At 43.7% G+C, this 27018-nt stretch overlaps 1 protein-coding gene across 2 annotated transcripts in view; it reads left to right on the top strand.

Moving 5' to 3' along the window:
• The window catches only part of LysRS (Lysyl-tRNA synthetase), a 92617-nt gene that overhangs the window by 19520 nt on the left and 46079 nt on the right, over window positions 1–27018 (top strand). For both annotated transcript variants that reach the window (XM_084588561.1, XM_084588560.1), the window contains 5 exons: window positions 3107–3366; window positions 6294–6376; window positions 20754–20857; window positions 26547–26672; window positions 26897–27016. In XM_084588561.1, coding sequence (XP_084444687.1) covers window positions 3107–3366; window positions 6294–6376; window positions 20754–20857; window positions 26547–26672; window positions 26897–27016 — 693 coding nt within the window. The remainder of the gene's footprint in view (window positions 1–3106; window positions 3367–6293; window positions 6377–20753; window positions 20858–26546; window positions 26673–26896; window positions 27017–27018) is intronic.

A 27018-nucleotide genomic window follows, 5' to 3' on the forward strand; every position in this document is an offset into this window, starting at 1 on the left:
ATTTGCATAATGAACCCACCCCCACTTTTGCCCCCGAGAATTTGAAAAAAAAAAGTTCGGAGGCGCATCCCTCCATTTTGATCGGCGCATCCACGGCTCATTTATTGGCAGCGCGCCAAGATGCTACGCCACGATAACGTCATGGCGTGTTTATCTTTTGACTATACTTTTGATAGATCCTGTGATGGCAGGGAGCGAACTTGGCACATTGCCCGTGCTGGCTTGATTGCACAAGCCTGGTTCGATTTATCACGCCTCACTTGGGGCGAGCGTAGTCCGCTGCCACAAAATCATTGGAAGCGTGATAGTTGCAAATGCCGTTTGAAGCAAACAATGCTAAAAGTTGGTGTCATGATCGCAGCTGCCCGCGAGCTTTTAATGAGGAGCCCACCTAGCGATTGTGAGAGGTTGCCCCGGTTATCTCAAGCTTGCTCCCTGCAATAAACTTTTCACACACACACACACATGTAAGACTGAATGACTTGCAAAAAAAAAAAAATAAAGCCTGCCGCTTCTTAATGTCCACAGCCTCCATGGCTTATGCAGCGCCGCATGTTCAGCACGATAAGTAAGGAAGACTCTCGCAAAAGAAAAAAAAAAACATAGCAGCTTCTTAACGTCCGCAGCCGGAATAGCATACGCTACTCTGCACGTTCAGCACGGCGGCAAGGATGAACGACTCCCGCAAAAAAAAAAAAAGAAAGAAACTGCTGCTTCTTAGCGTCCGCAGCCGCTGTAGCTTATGCACGTGCAGAACGACGACACGAGACGCGCATCGCACGTCAGCCGCCGCGCGCGCAGAGCGTTCACAACACACACTGGAGAAAGTGTCTGCCACGGGCTAAGCTGGCTTGTCCGCGCATGCGTAGTGCGTGCTGCTGCGAACGAAGACCAGGAAAGAGAGAGGAAGGAGAGAGATAAAGCTTGGCAGAAGAGTGGGCACACCCTTGCGCTTCTCTCTATCGCGTTTTTCTCCCCTCCTGAACACCACGGCTGCATTGGTTCCCTTTCGTTCCTTCACGCACATGCCTCGCAAACGTCACATGCTGGTGCACGGCAGCGATCACCATAGATGCAGGCGCATTTGGGGAAAGGGCGCAGCGCTGCCTTAGACAAGCTGTCCTCGAACTGTGCCCTCTAATTCCTTCCGCGCGTGGCTGGAAAACATCACGCGGCAAACGGCCTAGGGTGATGCGATCGTCTTTGGGGAAGGCGCACCGTCCATTGCATGATGCAGAGTTCGATATATCGAACGACCAGTGAAATTGAGTTTGATATATGACGCAGCTTTCCTATACTTCTACATGGGATTTTCAATGGGATATTCCGTGAGTTCTATATAACCAAAATTTGAATTATCCAGGTTCGGTATATCCGGGTTCGACTGTATTGCTTTCTTATCTATCTTTGCTTGCTTTTCTCTTTGTGTAAGCCTGGTTGATACTACACACCTGCTAGAGAAACATGCGTGCATTCTTACAATTGACAAGAGCTGTTGTAGAGTCATTCATTTTCAGGCTGCATTCCTGCGTGATGGGCCTTTTACGGGTCTTATACCCATGTTACACAGGCACTGTAAAGGCATTTGAATAAAAAGACTCCTCTTCAAAAAGAGTTTCATCCGCAGACACACGACCGCCTTTTCAGAAGTGGTGGTGGTGGTAGTAGTGGTTATTTATTGTATATACAAAAGGAAAGAAAGGAGGTTTGCCAGCCCCTGTATCTGCTATCTGATATCTGAAGCACCTGAACTGGGGCGGCGGAATTAAAGAGATAGCGAGGAAAAGGTAGAGGAAATCAAAGAGGTGAGCGATAGGGAGAAAGAAAAGGGTAGGTAAAAATAAAAGAAATATATACACTATGGTACAGTATACAGTAGTTTGCTTGAGGCCCACCCGCAAATGTCTTAGTTCACTGAGCACTCGGCACATCGGGCGGGTCTCCACAATAGCTCTGCGTCCAGGCAACTGTTCACTACGCATGCACTTGCACACTGTACAAAACACTGATGGCAGTCATGGGCGATCGGCCGATATTGTCCGAAACAGCACACGTGGAGCGTTCAGTCACAGCGCGCACTATCTGGCGAGGTGGAATAGGCAGGTCATCAAGCCCGTCTGTTCGATATATTCTCATAGGCTCATGTGTGTTCGCTCGCGGACGCGTGCACTGCCCGGCGGCCACAGGAGCACATCTACGCTGTCCGGGATTACCCCCTGTGCTCTGTAAGCCGCCAGCAACTCACGTCGTGGTTCGGCTAGCCCGGCGCAGTGCAGTAGAAGATGTTCGAGAGTTTCTACCTGGCCACAGCCGTCACGTCACTGGTGGCAAGTCCGTGGCGCATCTGTCGTTCCCCAGGCCACACATATCCAATGCGTGCACGGAGGATCATTGCTCGGTGCAGCCGAGTCAGCGAGCGGCTGTTGACACTGTGAATGCGCTCACCTCTTGCGATGCGTGGGTCTGGGTGCTGCGTCCAGAGGTGGGCGTCGATTACCGGTTTTCGGAAGTGGTCTTTTCCGTAAGCGAAGATTTTATGACTGAAAAGGTGTAGCCTCCAACCCTGTGGACACCAGTAATTATCTTTTAATAAATAAAGGAAGCAAAAGGGCATTTTGGTGCCACATTTATACGTTATAAAAAAGAGTTTTATGCTTCACAGAAGGTTAACTAGGCGTAATAATATTGTTTTTCTGCAGAACTTTTGTAAGCAGTTGGAAGATATCATGTGACGCTAACCGCCGATGCGGATGCGCACCATCTTGTTTAATTTAACATTTGTGAACATAGTGTAGCTAAATTTACAATGGGCAGTGTGTAATAGCACACGTATTTCATTTATGTGTTGTGATACGTCGGTTTATTCTGAGTGGTTTTGTTTCAAGATCTAGCGCCACGCTTTCGATAGCGTCCACGATAGGAAACACTAAAAAGAGATCGCCAGCGCCCTGTGTTGGCTATGCAACTCCTTTTGAATAAAAGTCTTTCAACTCGCTAAAAGACCGCTTAGGTGAAAGAGTTTTTGATTGTTCGTGTGACACGGGTATTAGTGTTCAGAGAAAACTGAAGTGTCTGACCTTACACCGGCTTCTTATTGCTTGTTCAGGAATTCTTCCGGATCCGATCGGCCATGGTGGCACAGTTGCGTGAAGCTGGCGAGGACCCTTACCCGCACAAGTTCCATGTGTCCATCTCCCTAACGGAGTTTGTCGAGCGCTACAGTGGCCTGCAGGCGGGTCAGGTACTGACCGATGAGCGGCTCTCAGTGTCCGGCCGGGTGCATGCTAAGCGTCAGTCAGGTGCCAAGCTCATCTTCTACGACCTGCGCGGCGAGGGCACCAAGATTCAAGTCATGGCCAATGCCTCGTGAGTCCTTTCTCAGTTTCTTTAGTGGTGCCCTCTGTCAACTGCTGGGCTTCTGTTATGCTTCCAAGGTTTAGGCTTTCCCTTGCTTGATGCTTTTGTAGTGCTGCTGAGAAGAATTTCATGGCTTCTCTCTCAGGTTTAATGGTGGCATTTTTATGCAAAAGTGCCTGCGTGTGGAGATGTGTGCACACGTTGAAATTGTGATTAAAGTTAATGCAGTATTCTCTACTGCGGCATGCATTGTATATGTAGGGTGTCCCAGCTAACTTGGACGAAGTTTTAAAATATATGGTTTGCCTTAGCACAGTGAAAGAAATTTAGAGATGTTCAGAGTCGCCTATGCTAACCTCCAGTATTCTGTTCGTTCACTACAGTTTATTAATTAGTAAAGACTAATTAACTGTTTTTAATTATTGGCTCGGGAGAAAAAGTGTCAGTGCAAAAGCTGTAAATCTTCTCGAAAAACAGGTAGCTACGTTGTTTCCATCAAACTAGCTTTTACGTAAAGTGATATTTTTACCAGCTGAAAATGACGCCTGGCGCAATAAAAAGAACTTCCTTGTGACTGCGGCGTCACTTAAAAGTCTCGAGACACGTCCGAGATAACAAAACCCGCTTTTCTGGGCCGTGCTCTACGAAGAACCGGGTTGTACGCACTTGGCGAATGATTTAAAATAACAGCTGGTCATGTGACAGCATTTTTTGAAGGCCTATGAATAGGGTGGTGAAAGTCGTAGAGTGATGGAAACAACGTATCAAGAAGATCTACAACTTTTGCATTGACACTTTTTCTCTCAAGCCAGTAATTAAAAAATAGCTAATTAGTCCTAAATAATCAGCTGAAGTGAACGAAAAAAATGCTGGAGGTTAGCATAAGCGACTTTGAACATCTCTGAATTGTTTTCACTGTGCTAGGGCAAACCATATTTTTTAAACCCTTGGTCCAAGTTAGCTGGGACACCTACTATTACGGTCACGAAACATATCATTACTGTGATGTGGTGCTGTCTTTTGGGGGGAACAGTGGGAACCTCGGTTTCTGGAGTGTTTCACAGTCACGAAAAATAACAGATGCTTAGCAAAGATGAAAACTGTGATGCATTCAACTGGAGCTAGGTTATGTATACTGATAGGTATCATACATGCTCGATACATGCCTTAGACCTGTGCCGCATTACCAAGTTCAGGCATTCAATGTTGACCATCCCCTTGTTTCACAGTATAAGCCTAGTTCGACCCTTATTACTGGATAATACTAACTGCTGGCTCGGTCCCAGCCAAAGCTTATGTATAACTCTGTGACGTCAGAAATTTTCTAATTCCAACATTACAGGCCTCACTCCACCCAATTTGGATGGCAGGTGACATCAAAATATGACTGGGAAGGCAAGAGATCATTGAAATAGCCCTGCTGAAAAGCTGAGCGATGGCAGGTGCGATAACAAGCAGATGTGATGATGATCACAGCCCCAAGTAGTGTGACAACTCAGTTCCAGATTCTCTTTTCCGAGCTTCCTGCTGGGCCGTAATGACGGTTTTTCGACCAGCCAACATCAGGCAGCTAACCAGACTCATCTGAGCGCAGAGCTTGAGATTGGCATGTCACTGGTGTTTTCTTTCACTCTCACCCCCCTTTCCCCAATGATTTTGTCTTGCTGCCTCAGCGCCATTTTCCTCGCTTGCATCCATACGCCAAAACTACACACTCATCACTTATTGTTTGCTCTTTGCACAGTGAAGCAGCATTGTATGTTAAGGTGTCGCTTATGATGAGTGGGACACGGTAACAACTCTTTAGCGGTCACACTATGAAGGATATGAGAGGCTCTGATGATTTTGGAGCAGTTCTGCTGCGATGCTCCCGACACTATGCACATAGTGAAGCATTGATGGAAGCTTGAAAAACAGTTATTGCTGCGTTGTTCTCGTCTCAATTGGGCAACCATTGCCTGGTTATTTGCCGAGTAAATTTACCGTGATGTGAGCAGTTCTTGGCAGTATTTTTGGAGTGATTCAGTTATTCAGATTTAGGGTAATTTGAATATTCTGACTCCTTGAAGTTTCATTTAACGAGTTTTTGCTGTAGAAGCTCTAGTGAATAGTGAGCTTTGCCACTAATTAAGTTAGATAGAGGGAGATATGCAGTGATGCTGTGCAAATGTCAAAGTTGTGTAGTCAAATTTCGGACGATAAGGAGTGCTGCAACAAGCATGACGAATTTGAAGAACTCTCGTTATAAGTAAATTGTTCCCTGATGTCTACATTTTTTTTTCGTAGTAGTAATAGTGGCTTAGACATACTGCAGTCACTTGAACAGCATTTTGTGCTTAGCTATTTGTTTCGCTTTGATTTCAAATCAGTTCAAAACTTGCTTGATTAGTTTGCACAATCTGACATGCTTCGAATTAAGGAGGTTCTGCTGTTGCTCACAAATAAACATCTGGTGTGACTTCCTTGGAGGAGACGATGGGATTAAAGTGGGGATTTAGATTTAGTCACAGGTAAACAAATGCAGAAATCAACAAATGGAGCCACTTCGTACATTTGCTTCATGAAAGGTTAGGTCACACTATTTGTTGCTCTGAGGTCTGTAGAGGTAAAGAAAGAAGAGAAAGATGTTGAACCAACGTTGGATTAACATACTGTACATGATGACTAGCAATATCGATGCCATTGACTACTTGTGCAAAAGGACCTTTAGCATACTTCATTACTTTGAAGTGACGCTTACCGCACTGATTCAAGCATCATGTGTAGCCACAAGTGTTTTCGATTTGAGTGCGCCGTCAGTGTCACTGTCATGCCACACTTAAATACTCACAGCTGCGGGCAGCTGAACGTTAAATTAATTGCCACAGATGGGCATCTTTTTGTAATGATTATTTTTCTGAGCATGTCCAATAATGGCTTGCTTTCTCTCTCTCTAGGTATTATAGCTCAGAAGAAGCATTTGCCAAGGTCAATTCAAAACTCAGGAGAGGCGACATACTTGGCTGCATTGGTCACCCAGGTAAGGCTTGTGGTTTTGAGCATTAACAACAAACTAGAAAATGAAAGACCAGCACAGTTCTAGATGCAGTTGCCTACTGATTTTACTGAGTCGTGGGGCCTGTAAAATGGCCCGGATACTAATTGAGCAGTCGAAAAAATTGATGACCTTCATAAAAATGTCTTGTTTGCAAAAAACCACCTTTCTGAATCGCAAATTTTGGCTCTCCCAACATTCCCTTTGCAAGCGACAATGTCATACTTGCATGATTATAAGTCGACTTGAATGCAAGTCGACCTGCACAAATCGCATGTCCCGAAAAAAAAAAACAAAAAAGACAACAACAACAAACAAAAAAACAACATACCGGTAGATGCTTTCAAAAACGAAAATTTATTGCCTGGCTGTACTACTCGCCTCCACTTCAAATCATGTATTTCGGTGATATACGCTGCAAGATTGGACTCTAGCTCTGGATAGCATACCAACTGTAACCGCTTCGTTTGACATCACAATTGAAAATTTTGTCTTGCTGCCACCACCACTCCCGCGTAACCTGTTTAGAAGCTTCGAACTTGCGGCCCACAGCGCAGTTGTTTCTATAAACGATAGCTGGGGGGGGCTCCTTGAATGCTGCGCGGAATAAGCGCCGAATGTTTTTTTAACTGGAGAGCTCATGACGAAGCATGTGGCCAGACGTAAAGTCAAAAGTGCTAACGTGCGAACTCAACGAATATACGGTGTTGGCTCTTCCATCAACCATCGACACTCCCTGGAAGTGCCGTCGTGTCACGTGACCCGACGCAACTGATGTGCAAAAAACAACTGTTGCCGTGATTCGAATCGCGGCTCTTCCGTAAACTATCAACACTCTCGCACTTGCAGTTTGTGCTGCGCAGTAAAAGTTTGCGCAGTAACTGAATTTTGTACTTAAGGGGGGCACGGGACCAAAAAATAGCGAAAAAAATCACTTTTTAGAAAATGTGATTTACAAAATCAGTAGCACTTTATCTACTTATCTACTAAGTTCTTCATCTCTAGGATCGGTATTTTAGTCACAATGCCAATTTATATAATTGATGTCGCCTGAATTTGGGCCAAAAACGGCCCCTGAAACAACCATTTTCCGCTCGACGTAGCTCCCATTTTGTGCGTGGCACCGTAGCCATCTTGGTCTCATTCGAAAGAGCCGCCTTTCGTCTTCAAATTGCCGCCTCTGCTGTTTACATTCGCCCATTGGTCGCATAAAAAATGGCAAAAAAGAAAACGTGGCATTTGCAATCTCATTGGCTTTCGGGGTGCACGTGCTGATAAGGCGTCACCGCATTAGTGGAGCTGGCTGACGGGGGAGACGGCGGAGACGTGATGCCGGCCGCGCTTAGTTCTGAACCGCGAGGTGCATTCACGGCAAGAATTTGAGAAAAAAGTGAAAAAAAAATAGTTGATTAATCATCTCAAGTGATGCCCTGCCCCGGCTGTGCTCGCTCAGGCCGATGAAAGTCGTGTGCCAATTGATCGTGTGTACGAGCCTGAAGTAGGCCTAGCGTGTCACCCAGTACGGGAGACTGCTACTGCCAGCGGTCGCACCCGCCGCGACAGTGATATTGCAGGCCGCAGATGAGCAGAAACATAAGCTCAAAACAGAAAAAGCTTGAACTCGTGCCAACTTCAGCAACGAAGCGGTAGTCAGATTGTTTTCGTGACGATGACGGCAGCGCGGCGGAGTTCGTGATCGTCAGATCTAAACAGTTTGCCGAGATTGGCGAAGTGTATAACATACAGCGGCGATATTGGCATTTAAATGTTGATAAGAAATTGACTTCAAACTTATTCTCCGATGCGGGACACATCTTCGTAGAGCTCGCCGCGCGTTTGTGCCGATCGTACCTCGTTCATAGTCTTTAGTGAATGCACTTGCTTCCCGTGCAATGCAGAGCACTGTGAAGCAGCAAACAGCTCCAAATTACATTTCTTTTCCGCAATAAACATTCCTCACCGCGGTCTTGATGCGAGAACGTAGCAAAACAATGTATGTAAAAGAAAAAAAAAAGTCGCTGTCTGCATGTGATTGGCGCAGCCGAAAAAGTGACAACTGAATGTGCTGCAACTGCAAATCAAAATGAAAGAGGCTACACTTGGATGTTGAAAGCAAAGAGACTACATTCCTGGAGGTTTCTAGCCATTTTAAATTGTAAATGTGTGCATTGCACCAGTGAATGTCCGTTAAATTAATCCCCTGTTTCTTTTTTGCTCTTTTCTTAAAACATGCATTATCGACCACTTGCAGCTTTGTCGCCTTAATATATCGGCACCTATTGCAGATAGAGCAATAATTTCTTTTTCAGCATGAAGCCAAATATGTGAAGCACATTTATTTATTTATTTATTTGTTTATTCAGGTTATCCCTAAAGGCCCCCCAAAGGAGGGTATTACATAGAGGGGGGGATACAATTCTAAAAAACACGATGCAATTAGCAACAATTCCAATAAGAACTATTAAATATAACATCAAAAGAGGAAAGAAAAACACCAAATATTCTACACATTTCCGTCACAGCGAAGTAGCTCTTGGAATTTTTTTTATGTTAGTTTCTGTTGCGATGTGCGATGGCAAGTTATTCCATTCAATGATAATGCGAGGTATGAATGAATTGGCATAAGATGATAAATAGCACTTTGCGCGTTTAGCTTTGAAGGCATGATCAAGTCGTGGAAAAATGACATCAGGTGACTGAAACAAATCACTGCGCAGTAGTGGATGGTGATAAAGCTTATGGAAAAGTGTTAACCGGGCATGTTTACGATGACATAAGTCTTCCAGTTCAGCACGTTGTTTTAATGCTGTGACGCTAGTGAAAGGTGAGTAGTCTGAAAAAATAAAACGCACAGCACGGTTCTGCAAGGATTCGATGTTGATGATAACATAGGCTTGATCAGAGCCCCAAATAGCCGCAGCATATTCAATTTTAGGGCATATTAGAGTGATATAAGCAAGGTTTTTAAGATGGATAGGAGCGTGTTTGAGAGTACGTTTAAGAAGACCAAGTGAACAGTTAGCAGTAGCTAGGGTGAGGTCGATATGGTGATGCCATGTTAGATCAAACTGAAGGTGCACGCCAAGGTATTTGTAAGTTTTTGTTAGTTCAACAGCATTGTCATTGAGCATGTAAGTGGTTGAAATGCGAGCGGTACGACAGGTGAAAGATATCTGTTTTGTTTTAGAAACGTTTAAAGTCATTAACCAGGATTAACATCATGAGCTTACTGCGTTCAGGTCAGATTGTAGGAATTGGCGGTCACTGTTATAATAATGTTACGGTAAATTACGCAGTCATCTGCAAAAAGGCGAACTCTAGATGTTACACTGGCAGGTAAATCATTAATATAGATTAGAAAAAGCAAGGACCAAGCACGCTTCCTTGGGGTGCACCAGATGTCACATAAGTCGAAGAAGAGTTAGAATTATTAACTGAGGTATACTGAGATCTAGAAGAAAGAAAGTCCTTAATCCAGGCGAGCACATTAGGATGGATGTTAAGCTGTGCTAGTTTTAGTAAAAGTCTGTGATGAGGGACCCGATCGAATGCTTTTTAAAAATCTAGAAAAACTGAGTCGACCTGAAAGCCTGCGTTAAGTGATGATTGTAAGTCATTAACAAAGCCAGCTAGTTGAATGTCACATGAAAAACCCTTGCGAAAACCGTGCTGATATTTGAAAATAATGTTATGATCTTCGAGGTAGTTAATGACTTGGCTATGAATGATATGCTCTAGAAGTTTGCAAAAGTTGCTGGTTAACGAGATGGGTCGATAGGTAAGTGGGGAGGAACGATCACCTGATTTGAATATAGGTATTACCTTTGCTACACGCCAGTCATTAGGAATTAGTCCGTTCGATAACGACTGCGAGAATAAACAGGACAAGATAGCGGAGATGCTTCTGGATGTATTCTTTAGTATCTTATTGTTAAAGCCAAGGTGATCCGAGCTACTTGTAATTTTGAGATTGTTTAATAAAGCTGAAATACCTGCTTCGTTAATAACTATGTCAGGCATGCAGATGTCATGAAATGTATTTAAGACAAGAGATGAGCTAATGTCTTCATTGGTAAAAACTGATGAGAAGGTAACGTTAAGAACCTGAGCACAATTGGATTCATTGATTATGACGCCGTTACTGTCGGAAAGCAAAATGTCAGGATGAAAGCTAGGATTTATGATGCGCCAAAATTTACGAGGGTTGTTGGTTAACAGAGAGGACAAGTCATGATTGAAAAACTGACGTTGAGTGGATTTTAATAATAACTGGTATTCTCTGTCGCATTTCTTATACTTTTCTCACGTGCCGAAACTACCATTTTTTCTGGCCTGCCGATAAAGTCGCTTTTTTTTGTTATTCATACGCCGCAGCTTGTGATTAAACCATGGTGTATTGCTGCTACATCTAATGGACGTAAGAGGCACAAATTTGTCGATAAGGTTAGTAAGGGTAGTTTTGAATAAATCCCAATTTTGCTCAACATTGCACAATAAATATTGATTTTTAAACTGGACAGCAAAATAATCTATTCAGTGTTAATTCTTTCATAATTAGCTCTGTTGTAACGTCTGATTTGTTTAACAGTAGTTTTCGTTAAAAGAATCGGTAATGCGTCCTGTTATTACGTCGTGATCTGAAATGCCGTCTAAATGAATTATGTCTGAACAAATATCAGGATTATTTGTTAGTAATAAATCAAGAATGTTGGTGGTGCTCAATGTGCGACGTGTGGGATTGATGATAAGTTGCGACAGCGAAAAATCAAGATGTGATTGAAGAAACATATGAGCTTCGGTTTCACTCGCTGTGACGGATTGTGTAAACCAGTTTATGCTGGGAAGTTGAAGTCTCCAAATATGAGCAGTGTAGAGGTAGGGAAATGCGTACAAATTTCACACAGGATTCGATTAAATTCAGCAGAAAAGCAAACAGTCATATCAGGAGGACGATAGCACCAATGATTACATCAATTGAAAAGCACTTTAAAGAAACCCATACACATTCAAGAAAAGAATTCACCATCACAGGTACAGCCAACAAATCGTCTTTTACCGCCAAGAGTACACCACCTCCTCTACGATTTTGTCTGTCATTTCGAAAAATACTAAACCGTGTTTCGGTGACAAAAATGGTGTTATCAGGAACTAAGTCAGTGAGCCATGTTTCAGTTAGTGCTATTACTGATGCGAAGCATGAGTCGATCAGCGAAGATATTTCAAAAACCCTTGATACAACACTTCTGATGTTAGTGTAAAGAAAAGCAATGGTTTTATTGGTATTACATGATGATGTTTGTGAAGAATGGGAAGCTGGTGCTTTATCTGGGATAAAAGAAAAACGTCACTCTTCTGTGGATTGGCGAAAAACACAGACTACGCGGGCAGCCTGAGTGTCCCACACACATAGACGTCATTATTGATGTGCAGCTTATTAAATGCGAGACGAATGCAGTCACCTTCCTTTTTTACAGATTTCGCGTACTGCCAGAGATTACGGCGCTTTTGTCGGACGGCCTCAGAGTAATCACAAGAGATGCTGTAATCTGTGTCCTTCAGCTTGGAACCGTTGCTCAGCACTAATTCTACGTCTTTATCATTATAGAAGTTAGCAATGATAGGTCGCGTCTTTTGTGTCGAAAAACGACCCAAACGACGTGCTCTCACGATCGAAGTTGGCACCACACCAAGCTTAACGGAACAAAATTCACCTATAATTTGCTCCGAAGTAGCCCACGTTTCATCGTCTGTATCTTTGATTCTGTAAAAAAGAACATTTGACCGCCTAGATCGGTTTTCCAAGTCATCAATTTTGTCTTGCATTCTAGATATTTCTAGGTTAGGGGCTAATGAGGACTGTGCAGATGGCGCCAATTCGATTTTGGATTTCAATTCAACCACATGCTTTATTAGTGCATCCAAGTCATTCTTCAGGCTGATGTGAATGTTAAGGACCTTATTCAAAGATTCCAAGATGGTAGTATGGCTAGTTTCCATACTTTGGACCGCAAGAGCAACGCTGTCTAACTTTTCCTCTTGTGCTTTATTCATGGGCCCAGGGTTGGGTTCAACGTCACCACCAATAAGTAGGAGGCGCCAAAGGTACATCAATGCAGCACAATGTTTTAAGTAGATGTTTCAATTTCTTGTTCAAAATTTTTAAAATGGCTTTTTTTTTTTGTGACCATTATAGTGCTTATTTTGACCTTTGAAATTTGTTATGCAATAAACAAGAAATAATTGCTCAATCAAAAAACTGCTTGCAACATTGTGTTCCTCATTCTTCCTAGTGTCCAGCAATGTGTTCATCTGAAGTTTTTCTTCAGTGGTCATTTTGTAATTGTTCTTGTAAGAATTAGACTAATTGGTGTAATTATCTCATGAAATAATTGGATGAAAAAAGAAATAATTGCAGTTTTGGAATCTGCACAAACCCACCAAGTTGCATCAATTTTGATTGGTAAATAAGGAAAATAGTTTTAAGACCAGAGTCCTCCCTTTAAACCGTAGAGCAAATAAATTCACCGTAGCTTCCCTGATATAGTTTTTATCTTACTCTTATTAACAATGCCATGCTTTGTTTTTCATCGTAAGTCTACCTGCCCATTCTGGGTTTTCGAATTTTAAAAAAGGGGTCGACTTACAATCATGCAAATACAGTATTAGACTGTATAAGAGCTAAAAGCATGCTTTTGTCATGTTTGCATAACCTCTTGTCATGATACCAGACATGCGATGTGGCCGCAGGTCATGCCTCGAATGAATGCAAACATCGAGCGAAGCAAGAACAGCCTATTTTAGTAGGCACTGAGGATTATGATGACTGGCAGAGAGAACTTGTGGGTAGAAGCAAACACCTCCAAACATGCCTCCTACCTCTATCTGCCATGGTCCTGATCTGCTTCACATCGCGATCATTGTCATCTGAGCTGCAGTGGATGCTACAGCTGTCTTGTTATTAACACAATCAGAAGCTTTTCTACGTAAGCTACCTTGATGGCAATAAAAAGTGTACCATGCACACCATTACCTCGAGTGGCAACGACGAAATAATGGCCGGTTACATCCAAGCCAGTCTATCCATTTGACTTTGATTAAATCTAAAATTGCACTTTTCACGATGGCTAAGAACTAGTTCGTTGTGCTGAACCTCTCCCTTACCTCTTAATGTTTTCTGTCGTCAGCCAGGTTAAGTAGTGCCAACCTCCTCTTCCCCGCACCTCTTCCTCCTCATATAGCTTTCCTCTTTTTGCTTTTGAACGAAGGCGCTGCAATTTTGTATTTTGGGGTGAGTCTGTAGCTGACAGCGTAGAAGCGTGATGATACAAGTGTCTGTTTAAACTTTGAATTGGGCTGCATCGAGGCGACTAAGATACTGAGGCGAAGCAAGCAGATGCATGTAGGCACGAATATAAGCAAGTAAAAATTAATGACAGCTGCCGGTGGAAGACTGAAATCGGAACAGGTAAAGCCATATGCAGATGCAAGAATAAGGCTCTTTAGAGATTGGCGTTACTTGAAAAAAGCGCTAAAGAACAATAGAGGGGCTTTAGTTGTGCCCGCTTGCCCCTGTGGTGTCTGCTCGGTGTTTCATTAAGCTGAAAAAACTAACTTTTGGTCAAAAAACAACCTGCACAGTATGTTTGGCATCAATTTTAGTCCAAAATATTGGTTGTGTATACGTTCACAGTTTCAAAAAATGTGTGAAATATTGTGCTAGTTCGAATGATTGGAATCCCAAAAGTCAGATGGCATCTGTACTATACTACTTGTGCTTTGTCTTGTTTGCTAGGCAGCTGTGACAGTCAGCAGGCACTGACTATAAGTGCTATGCCTATCTTACAACCTGGGTGATTGAGAGGATGAGTACAATTTGTGTGCTATCATGTGTGCATAACATTTTTTTTTAAGATTAATTGGCAAGTTACTGGGAAGCCGTTCATGTTATAGCTTGATTAGGGTGGTTTAGTATGCTGGAGGCCGTGATGTAAAGAGCATTAGAGAGTATTGATCTACTCAAAGACATTGCAGTATACTTTCTGTTAGCTTGTGAAAAGCTTGTGTTACAAACAGTCTAGGCCAGCGATAAGGATCAAACACAGATATGCATGTGTGTATGCATGCATGTACTCTATACAGTCGAACCCGAAGGGGATTGCGAAATAGTTCGATATACAGTAAAACCTCATTACAAAAGACACTCAAGGGACCTGAAAAAGATGTCGCTTGTAACCAAGGTCTCTTGTAACAAAAAATTCTTACCTACTCGTATGTGTGGCAGTTTAGATTTCCTTATATAAATTCTATTCCATATCAGTGTCCTGTTTTGTTGCAATATGTCAGAAACCAAGAGGGGGTGCCTCCTCTTGACTGGGGAGTTAAAATGTCCCCATTGTTTTAGCCACTGTCATCACATTTCTGTGTGACTGAAACAACAGGGACATTTGGTTTCCCAGTCATGAGGAGGCACACCTTGGTTCCTGATATATTGCAACAAAACAGGACATTGATATGAAACAGAATTTAGATGAGAAAATCTAAACTGCCACACATACAAGTTTATATGAGCCAGCTGCGTTGTGTGAGCATGCCTGGGTTAATTGTGTCTCTTCTAAATAGTGAAGTTACTTTAGGGACCTGCAGAAGATGCCGTTAGTAACAGAGTGTCTCTTGTTACTATGTATTTTGTGTGCAAGTTGTTAACATGGCAAACCAACCAAACCATTTTCATGTGTCTCTTATAACCGAGTATCTCTTGTGGCCATGTCTTTTGTAACGAGATTGTACGTACAGATAATTCGATATACAGAAATCGGCTTGAGACGTCTCTTGTGATCGTGAAAAATGATACCGTATTTGTCGCGTAATCAACCCACTCGCCTAATCAACCCACCCTCCACTTTCGCCCTCCAAGAATTTGCAAAAAAACCCCATAAAAAGCGTTAAGTCCAGTTTTTATGCGAGCGATTGAGCGAACTCAGCGACAGAGTGGAAAATTTCCAACTTGTTGGAACTGTGTCGCTCGAACTGCCGCGACAGCGCAAAACAGGTTTTTGTGTTGCCACGTCATAAATCGCGAACGTTTTCGCTTGCATGTGAAACAGCCTTCAGTCGGCGGCGTGTCCCTCCGTTTCGGCTGTCCCATCCACAGGTCATTTATTGGCAGTGCAAGATGCGCAGCGATAATGTCACGGCATGACATGCGGTAGCGGGGAGCGAACTTGGCAGAGTGTCCATGATGGCTTGATTGCACAAGCCTTGTTTGATTTATCACGCCGTGCTTGGGGTGGGCAGAGTCCACTGCGATAAAATCATTGGAAAGTGTGATAGCTGCAAATGCTGTTCGAAGTGAACAGTGCTAAAAGCCGGTGTCATGATCACAGCTGATCGCGTTGCTTTCGTTGATTCATAGATGCAAGGATAGACGACTTGTAAAAAAAAAAAAATCTGCTGCTTTGTAACGTCCATAGCCGCCGTAGTGCTGTACGTTCAGCATAAGGATGGTCGACTTTTGCAAAAAAAAAAAAAAAGACTGCCGCTTCTTAACGTCTGCAGTCACCATAGCTTACGCTACGGCGCACTTTCAGCACGATGACACGAGACATGCACTGCACGTCAGCCGTCGCACGCAGAGGGTTCACAACACACATTGGAGGAAGCGTCTGACGTTCGGTCTGCCATGGGCTGAGTTGGCTTGTCTGCGCATGCGTAGTGCATGTAGCTGTGAATGAAGACCGGAAAAGAGAGGAAGGAGAGAAAAAGCTTGGCAGAAGAATGGACACACCCTTGCACTGCGCTCTATCATGTTTTTCCTCTCTCCCGAGCACCATGGCTGCATTGGCTGCGTCAGCTTCATACCAACCGTTGCCAAACTGGTTCCCACTCGTTCCTTCACGCACATGCATGGAGGTAAAAAAAAAAAAATAAGAGAGCGTGACGTCACGCAGCCAATCTTCGCAAGCCAAGTGCCCCAGGATGCTGTTCCTTCCGACGTTTTTTTTGCTCTCAGAGAACCCCTAATGTTTTGATACTGGTATGTTCTAGTGTGCGCATTTGTCCTGGCATGGGCGTGCGGCTGTCTGCCGTGGTAAGCATGGGTATGCACGGGTTTTACAGTGCAGATTGCGGTGCTGAGTGCGCGGCGGACCCCGCACAGCGCTGATTCGCGCATGCGCGCACGGAGCTGTAGTAGATATCACCGCATGCTATCACGTGGTTTAATTGTGGAAGGACCGACTCGCTCCCTTTTATTTTTTATTATTATTACTAGGTTTCAAGGGTATCGCCGCATGCTCCCTCTGTAGTTTTTTTTTCCTCCATGTGCACATGGCTTGAAAAAAATCACCTGCTGGCACGTGGCAAATGATCACCGCAGATGCGCGCACATCTTTGGGGAAAGGGCGCGGCGGCGCCCTAGACCATCCGTCACCGGACTGTTCCTTCTCATTCCTTCTATGTGCGGCTTGAAAACATCACGCGGCAAACGGCCGAGGGTGATGTGATCGTCTATGGGGAAGGTGCACCTTTCAGTTCGTGATGTGGAGTTCGATATATCGAACGACCGGTGAAATTGAGTTCGATATACGGCGCAGCTTTTCTATACTTTTACATGGAATTTTCAAAGGGATATTCCATAAGTTTGATACAACCAAAATTTGAATTATCTGGGTTTGAATATATCTGTACATGTACGCAGGAGTGAATGTTGTGCATGGTCCAATCAGGTGGCAGTCTGGAAACATAGGCAAAAAGGGACTGGTTTTTTTTTTTTTTTTTTTTTTTTTTTTTTTTTTTTTTTTTTTTTTGCTTTGGCCAGTTCCTACTTATGATACAATCTGTTGAGGGAGTGGGATCCTATGAGACTGCTTGTGCTAGGTCCAATTGCACACTTAGCTTTACGATCACATTGACATGCCCCATTCTGAGGTGTCTGACCAAACTATCACTGCATGTTGGCGATTTGACAGCTTTATTTATTCCAATGAGCATTCATATTTTTTTAATTAGCCTACTGTTAATCACAGCAAGGACGCCCTTCTTTATAGTTTTCTTCCACTCAGGTGTATTGTGGAGCTTACTGAGGTTAGGTATTCTTGCACACATGCGTCATTCTGGCTCTTACTATTTAGGATCTGCTTTACAGAATTGTAAAGTACTATTGGGAACTGCCTCCGGTAGACTATGTGTAGTGAAACTAATTTCTGGTATGAATTGCGTAGCTAGCAGATTTTTTTATTGGTTGCAGTGCCACTACTATAGTGAGCACATATTGACTATGGGCGGTTTCAAAGAGATAAGGAGAAAGATGTTTTTGTAGGACATCGTGCACAAAGGATTTTCAATCTTTGCCGAGATGTGTTAATTAAGCACTGTTGCACTGCCAGTCATGATAACCAGCTTTCACGTCGCACTAAGCCGGTTCACTTTTTAGGCTGATGCTGTATGGTATAGTTGTTTTTCTCAAAGTTAGGACAAAGGACCAGGCATTTGCACTTGAAACAAAATTTTTAAAATCTTCATGTACTACTCTATCAGTTTTACCATGCGGACAGCATCAGAACTGAGGCAACGCCAAATGACACACAACATTGGAACCAACAGCTTTAATTTTTACATGTGAAATGGTATTACTAAACAGTGCTGCAGTCACTCTTATTTTTTGATAATTGTATGTATCGACTAAGCATGATGGTCAGTGGCAGGAAATACACGTGTCAAAGGCATGCAGCAGTATGCCATTTTTAGACGACCGTAGCGCAGAGCATTCAGAATGTTTCTTAATTTTGCAAGAGGGAAAAGCTATAGAACGTAGAGACCAGCTGTTATCTCAGCATGCCTTCAGAAATGTGTTGTCACGCTAGTGAGAAGCCAACGATCTGCCATTCTAAATTATGCCAAGGGCAGGGTTCATCCTCCGGCGCACCACCTACTGCATATGAACACCCCCCACCTCCCCCGACGTGTTGAGCTCATCTGGATGCCTGCGCACTCATGAAATCCCGGCAATGAAGCCGCTGATTCCTTCGCCTGAGGGTCTAGAAACTGGGCAGAGGCGGACCTCGTGGGGGATTTCTCGAAGGAGCGTATGCGCTCGTTTGTTGAGTTCACTGCAAACTCTCGCGCTGAGCGCCTCATCTATCCATTACCCCACCCATCCCTCAATACCAGAGAACAGTCAGTCTGGCGTCACCTGCAGACACGAACGCTGCCGACACCAGCTCTACTTTCCAAATTTGAGCCAGTATCCCCCCTATGCACTTTGTGTTCCCACCCCAAGGCCACCCTTACTCACATTCTTTTATCCTGCCCGGTGTCTCCTCCCCCCGCCGGGCCGGTGCCTCTCCGAACCTGGGAGGACGACCCGGTCAGGCAGAAGATAGTCGTCAGCCGGGCCGCGTACGTCATGGATCAACATCACGTGAACGTTTAGATCGATGACGAGTGGAGTCGGGCGGAGACCCAGGAGGCCTGTGTGCCTCGAATGCTTCACATAATAAAGTTCTTCCTCCTCCTCCTCCTCCATTTACGCGCCACTCTATATAACTGACCACCATGGAGCAGACTGCAATAGGTACTCTAATAATATTTGCTTATGGAATTCATACAATCATCAGGAATGAAGGACTTTATTCCCTCTCCCTAAATACCTCAAGCCAAACGCAACCCAGCACAAAGCCAGATGTTTTTGCAGCGTGAGCTGCCCCTCTTCGGGTTTAAGGGGCTCTCCTGGGGACACCAGTAAAGTGTGGCAGTGAAGCCCTCCATAACATTCACCGGAGCATGATTTTGTGCGTGTGCATGCTGGTCAGTACAGGTCATTTGCCGGGGAGCAATCTTGTGCTCTGCACATATGAATATCCATTGCTGCCACAGCAATGGCGTTGGTGGCGTCATCTTGTTTTGCAGCTTGAAGCTGTATCTCTTATATTTAAGGGGGCCTCCTGGCCCCTGGGACACACAGGGAAGACATGAAATGAAGCCATAGCAAAATAGAAAAAAACAACAGGTGAACAGCGAAAGCCTAGTAGTAGTAGTAGTAGTAATTAGTAGGCATTTTAGTCCTTACTACACATTACTGAGCATTTCTAATTATTTATAATCAATTGTCGCTACAAGTCGTCTTTAGATATATTGGTCATTACAAGTCATTAGTAGTCATTTTAGTCGCTACTCATCACTAAGCATTTTAGTCATTTCTAAGCAATTGTGGTCGTTACAAGTCGTTCGACATATGGGTCATTGCAAGCCATTCGTAGTCATTATAACCTCTACCAATCACTATTATAACCTCTCTTAATCGTTATCACTATCGATCATTTTTTGTTCTTTAAGCTGTTTTCACATGGTGGAAATTTCCTGTTGACATTCCGGCAGTCGCTTTCCGCCGACTCACCATGAGCCTAGAAAACCCTCGCAGACCGAAACAGCATTATTGCCCACCGCAGTAGCGCAGTGGTTGGGTACTCAACTGCTGTGTCCAAGGATGCAGGATTGAATCCCAGCCGCGACGTTCACTTTTCGATGAAGGCGAAATGCAAGACACCTGTGTGCTGTGTAATGTCAGTGCACGCCAAAGAACCCCAGGTGGTTGAAATTTTCAGAGTGCTAAAAATAATAAAATGCAGAATTCGATACGACCTCATCTTCAGTGTTAATCTTGTCACGGTCTTTCAAAATCACCGCGGCGGTCGATGGGGCAATGCCAAGTTCTCTGCAGAGGCTGATTTGTTTTTCCCTGCGTTGATTTCTTGCAATATGGCTACTTTTTCCTACATTGAAAACTGTTTTAGCTTCTTCTTTGCGTCATTGCTGGCTGTGTTCATCGTTGTTTCTCGGACGTACTTATCTGCAACAAAAAATCCTGCCTGCACGCGTGAATGGCACGGATGACCGACCAGCGAACGCCACGCAACAAAGAGAGAAAAAAATGCAGGTGGCGAGGCCTGCTGGCTACTGCATATTAAAACCACAGCCTTCTGGTGGCGCTAGGTGTTGGCACTAGATATGCTGATGATGATAGCTATAGCCCCCCCCCCCCCCCAGCATACACACATAAATGGTGGTTTCTGTTTCACGTGAGAGTGAATTCGTAGTACTGATGTTCCTTGATTATAGAAGAAACAATAAATTTCGTACATTATTCTGAAATATGCGCTATATTGAAATTCATAGTTCTGAAATAATTTTACAGTGAAAACATTGCAAATCAGTTTGGGATTTTCAAACAGTTGGTAATTTGAAAATTTTGTTACTGTGGTGTTCGTAGTAACGAGTTAGTTGGCCGTTTGTTGTTTTAATTAGTAGCGATTTGGAAAACATTAGCAGTGCTGCATTGATAGTCGTTTGTCTCTCTCTTTTGCAGGGAAGACGAAGAAAGGTGAGCTGAGCATTGTGCCAGTGGAGATGGTGCTTCTTGCCCCCTGTCTGCACATGCTGCCCCACCTGCATTTTGGGCTCAAAGACAAGGTAGGCTCGCATGGCTTTTCTGGCATGGTGTAAATTTAAAGGGACAATCGCACCATGAGTTCGCACGTTGTGAACTGTGGCATTGTGCACTTGTTAGCTGTTGGTTTCTTTTGCATCTTTACACACTGTTACTGGGTGTAGTGTGCGTGTGTTCCAATTTTCTAGCAGTTTGAAAAAGTGTTCGATTCAACTCAAACAGTGCCTGTGCTTTTGGAAGTATCTGTATGTTCTGAATGTATTAAGGACAGGGTGTCTAGCGACAGGGAAAACTGGGAATTGTCAGGGAAATTTCATGCACTGGGAAAAATCAGGGACATGTCTGAGAAACCATCAGAAATTTCGCAAAGTCAGGAAAAATGGCACGACATATTCTACAGTGCATTTTCATTTTAAGGTGGCACACAGCAAGTATGTTATTTATGTAGATTTCTTTTTCTCTTTTTTTTTTTGTGCTGAGCGCGCGGCGCCACCGCGGCCGTGCTTAAAACTTCCCTGCCCACAATCACAAACTCGGTGCTGGTGTCGCATTCCGTGCTGACGGCGAGGTGAACCTCGCGTTGGGTCGCTGACTTCCCTGAGAGAACGGAATTTGCGCCGACCACTCAACACAGTGCACTGGCTCTGCCATAGCATAGTACACGGCGTCGGCGTCCAGTCAAAGTGTACAGGGATCCGGGATGCCATTTGCGTTGTAATTTGAACTCGCGGTATCGTTATCGGACAGCAGGGTCGATGTTCCCTGCACATCGAACAAGTCTGGCATCGGCTGTAACGCAGGTCCTGACAGCACGCTTGTGGCCGGTGTCTTCTGGTTTTCATTCCATGGCCGTTTTTTACGGCTTCCAAGGGCTCGTTGCGGGCATGGTTACAATCTACTGTTTTCCGGCATCTCGATCGCAACGAAAATCTCTGCATAAAGCGGTGCATCGAGAAACACGAGCTCAAATGCAGACGCGCATGAAACGGCAGCAACAGTGGCGAATGCAAGGCAGAAAGAAAAAAAAATGACGCACTGATCATGCCATCCAATGGGAGACTCGGACCGGTGCGCTTGATAAGCGCGCTGCGTGAGAGCTAATCAGAGGCCATAAACAGTCTTCGGAAAACCGGCACGTGCAACCAGTCCACTTGAGTGAAGCCATTTCGAGATGGCACAAATTGCACACAAAGAAAACAGTTTCACCAAGCCCAAGATGGCGGCAATAGGCCGGCTGCAACGACCGCGGCGCTTGGGAATTTTGCGAATTTCCACTTTTCAGGGGGCATTTCGTGGCTGCCGTGACATTTTGAAAGTCAATTTATCGCATTTCCTGACTGAATTTAGAGTCAATAATTTGATCAAAATAGCTCTTTGGGCAAATCGGTTCATACCAATGTTCGTACTTAGCACATAAAAAGATCAGTGCAAAAAAAGGGTATAAAGGAACACAAAACGACTGGATGGGTTTTGCTAATAATTTGAGTGCAGATGCCTGAAAGGATAAACAGTTCGAAAATGAGTTTTTCTCCAAATCGAATTTTGACCATTTTCGACCATTCCCCTTAATTAACACTACGCCTGTTATATTTAAGAATTTTTGCTACGGCTGTTATATTAAGAATGTTTGCTATAAAAAGTTCAACTAATTTTATTTCCCAGGTGATTGTGCATTTATCAATAATCTGAAAGTTTGCAACTAAGACGCAGTTTCCTTTAATGGCCGCGGGTTCCGCCACTATTATGCACCTAGGGTGTCTTGTATCGAGACACTATACACCTGAATTTTCACCAATCAAAATCGCCGTTCTTTGATGCATAGGGACGAAAGGAAGTTTCGCAACTGGTGTAAAACCTCGTTACAAGAGACACTCAAGGGACCTGAAAAAGATGGCTCTTGTAAGCAAGGTCTCTTGTAACCAAAAATTCTAAATGCACTGTGTTGATCAGTGCACTGTGCACCAGCATATAAATGCATTCACACGCATTAACAGGAAATTGTTCAGGAAAGCTTAAAGAAGTTATTCATACTAGTATGTATTTTTGTGAGTGCAGAGTGTATTCCTTCCCGAATTCTGGAGGTAAAGCACTTCACCTTGCAAGCCTTCTTGTTGCTCTAATACCTTTGAAGCACTCCTACATGCTCGTCACCCTCAGATGCTGACACTTTTTCTCTGAAATGTCCTCGTAGTCATCTTCTGTAGAACATGTGCCATTTACTTGCGCGAGAATTGCAGTCTGTAAGCTTTTCGGGAGCACGCAAGATCCACATCTGCAGATACGAATTCCTCAAAAGATTCTGGTACCTCAGCAGTCTCTTGGATGCTCGCTCAAGCTTCATCTTCAAGGAAGCTTTCCACAGTAACCATATATGGGCCCTCTTACACCATGTCACCACATTTAAAGCCTGCTTGTCTGAAACAGTTTTTCACAGCTTCACTTCTCAGGCCACTCCAGACACCTGAAAAGCAAACTTCGCATCAATTACTATTGTACAGTCTTGCTGCCTGTCGAGCAACAGGCGTTCTACCATTGTTGTTTTGTAAAGCAACTTGATATAGTGCATAATGCCTTTGTCTGTTGGTTGAAGGTAGGGTGTGAAGTTTGGAGGGAAAAATAGCTTTGGTGGCTTTGAGCACGATAACTTTGGTGCTTTTGGTGCTGCAAGAAGCATTGTTCACAAAGAGAAAGACACCAGGATTCTGAGCTTTTATCTTGTGATCAAATTTTAACACCGAGGAGTTAAAAATGCTGGATGTCATTCATGCATCTTGATTTGCTTCGTAGGTGACAGTGATGCGATGCCAGTGGCTGAAACAGCAGGGTTGTTTTGACTTTCCAGTCATGGGGAAGCACACTTCAGTTCCTGACATACACAACAAAAAGGATGTGATATGGAACAGAATTTAGCTAATGGAATCTGAAGTTCATCATGTACGAGTTGGTACGCTTCAGCTTCATTGCATGAGCACACCTGGGTTGTGTCTCTTCTAAATAGGTAGTGAAGAATTACTCCAGGGACCTGAAAAAGTTGTCCTTAGTAACCGAGTGTCTCTTGTATGCAATGTTGTCAACGTGGCAGACATAGGAAAACCAACCAAACCATTTTTGAATGTCTCTTATAACCAAGTGTCTCTTGTAACAGTGTCTCTTGTAGCGAGATTTATTTAGTATCAAAGAACTCTGCTGAGGCTGGCATCAGTGTTGTTTTAATTTTCTGTAAACATTTGACGTTTTTACTGGCCATTAACACAATAGCGGCCTTTCACTATTGTAAATTACAGAATATGATTAATAAATAGCTTTTTGTTGGAAATTATTCATTTATGCTCATTATCATCAGCAGCTACATTTTTGAGCCTCTTCACTCGTCAGGGAATTTGAACTGAAATAGTCGGGGAAAACGTGGAAAAGTCAGGGATTTTGAAAATAGTGGTTTGCTAGACACCCTGAAGAAATTATGAATAGTATCCTTTTCATCAGAGCTTGTGGTTAACATTATGCCGTTTCCCTGTGATGTTGCTTAATTTGTAGCAGGCTGTGTGTGTCATCAGTGAACTGAATTTCGTCATACCAGCCAAACGATCTAGCAACCTTTGCTAACATCAGGAAGGAAGGTCCATCTATCTGAATATATATTTTTTTTTTCTCAAAGAAATTTTTACTGGTAACTGCAAAGTTCAGCTGTACTACACTCCTGACGCAAGCAGTTTGCATTGACGTGAATGTTTCTTTTCAGGAGTGTAAATTAAGTTAAAAACAGCAAACAGAGTGAACAAAAAAAAAAAGTCAGTAAACGCCCTGCCGGGGAGGCATGGTGGTTAGGGCGCTCTACTGCTGTGCCCAAGGATGTGGGTTCGAATTCCGGCCTTGGTGGCTGCTTTTCTATGGAGGCGACAAGCATGGCGTCCGTGTGCTGTGCGATGTCAGTGCACGCTAAAGAACCCCAGGTGGTCGAAACTTCCGGAGCCCTTCACTACGGTGTCTCTTATAGCCTGAGTCACTTTGGGACGTTAAACCCCAAAACCAAACCAAATCAAAAAACAGTAAACAAAGGAAAACCAAAGGCAGTAGTAATTTTTCATGCTAGAACAAGTTGGCAGCGAACGCTCCGCTTATCTTTTCAGCGGCAGAAAAATCAGGTATGGCTAATCACTCGGCATAGATTTTACGCTTTCAGTGTCATGAGATGCTCACATAAACAGGGTCTGCACCATATTTTTTAAATTCGTAGGTATTTCCTCTTGAAATAAATATATTCTATCTCCAAAAATTGAACTTTACTTTTATTATGCATTTTTTTTTTTGGGTATTGTTACTTGGCATGGGGAAATACCGCTATCATCAATTTGTAAAAGCTTTTTGTACTGCTGAAGACCATGCTGTGAGTCATTACAAATTCCTCCTACGACTCCACAACTCATTCCATACAGATAAAATACAAAATAATTCCACTTCCTAATGTGTTTCAATGCAGGTTTGCTTGTTTTTACAAAAATTGGCAGTGGCTTAGCTCTGGTTAAGCCTGGTAAATTGCGTTAGCAATGGCCTCATGGCTACGCTTGTGTGGTTCAATAGTTTGGCTATAGAGGAACACATGACACACAGTGGTTATGACTGTTCTTCCGACGATTCTTCAGTGCACTGTCTTCGCTTAGTGGCATTGCAGCGTTCCTGCGCATTCATGTGTCCATCAATAGTCGACGAGGTGGAAGCACTCGGAGAGCTAGAACGTAGTCGCCGAGCTTCATCTTGTGCACGACGCTTAGCACGACATTTTTCACGTTCTTCCACTATCTCTTGTGCACGTTTTCGCTTCCTTGCTGCGGCTTGTTGACACCTCTCTTTAGCAGCCTGCATAGCAAAACAGTCACGGCGAGGCCTAAGCAACGGCGAGCCATCTGTTCGGTGTGGCAGCGACGCCGCTGCACCGCGCAGGGCTTTAGCGCGGCACGGCAACGGTGCCGCCATCTGGCAGAGCTCGGCTGAAGCGGTTGCTCGGCTCTGCTGTTAATGTCAAGCGTGGCGTCCGCCGGGGATACGCGACGTCTCGAAACCTGCCGCAGTTATCACAATAAAAAGCAGTGGCACGAAATGACCCTGTTTTGTCCTGCATTGTGCAGCTGATGCCACGCCCTACACTACTAGAAACCCTGAAATGTCTGTGCTACCCAGATGTAGAACAAACTATGGTTTTGCTATGTTGAAGTATATAACCAATATGTTTGAGCTCTTGTCTTTATAGCAACCTAAACAAAATGGCTTCTTCTGCCCCTCGAGAAATGTTCATTGATTAGGTTGTATCTACTGAAACGCGCGTTTGTTTACCATTATTTTTTCTTTCCTTCTCATTGTGTAATATTTCTTCCTCCTGTATTACAGCACTTTCTTTTCTGTAAAGCGTGACTTGTTCATTTTAGTACACTACATAAACTGCCACTGCTGTAATCATTGACTTTTACAGGTGGCAAAGCCTGTCAAGTGGTCATCAAGAACCTTTTTATTTTTTTGTCTGCAACGTTTTTTTGTAAAACAAAAGTGAAATTAATTCATTTGTCCATTTTACTTTTATCGTTCTTTTTTTTTTTTTTTTTGCTTCTCAGTGAGACAATGCCATAAATTCTGTTCAGTGTGTTTTCTGCTTTTATCCCAGACATTTCTTTTCGTTGGTCAGTATAACACTGTTGTTCACATTTTTTGTCACCAATTCAGGAAACCCGCTTTCGGCAGCGGTACCTGGACCTCATTCTCAATGAAAGCACACGGCAAAAGTTCATCACACGCTCCAAAGTGGTCAACTATGTACGCAAGTTTTTTGATAACATGGGCTTCCTTGAGGTGAGCTATTTGTGTCTGTCTTGTTGTGTGGCCCATTTCTCACATGTGAACAGTACCTTGTTGCCTTCATGGCCACAGTATTGACTGCTTCTGACTGACCTGCAGGGGACTTTACTAAATATTTTATTGCAAGCGCTGTCCATTCTGCACCAGTTTTGGTGGAACTTATTATAGTACTTCGGCTGACCGTAGTGAAACTGACGAATTTGTTGCTCCTCGTGTAGGTTGAGACACCAATGATGAATATGATTGCGGGCGGTGCCACTGCTAAGCCTTTCATCACGCACCACAACGAGCTCAACATGGATCTGTACATGCGCGTGGCCCCAGAACTCTACCTCAAGGT

The sequence above is a fragment of the Amblyomma maculatum genome, chromosome 1 (genome assembly GCF_055883805.1).
Source record: "Amblyomma maculatum isolate TAMU_Amacu chromosome 1, ASM5588380v1, whole genome shotgun sequence".
In the NCBI taxonomy this organism is placed as follows: Eukaryota; Metazoa; Arthropoda; class Arachnida; order Ixodida; family Ixodidae; genus Amblyomma; species Amblyomma maculatum.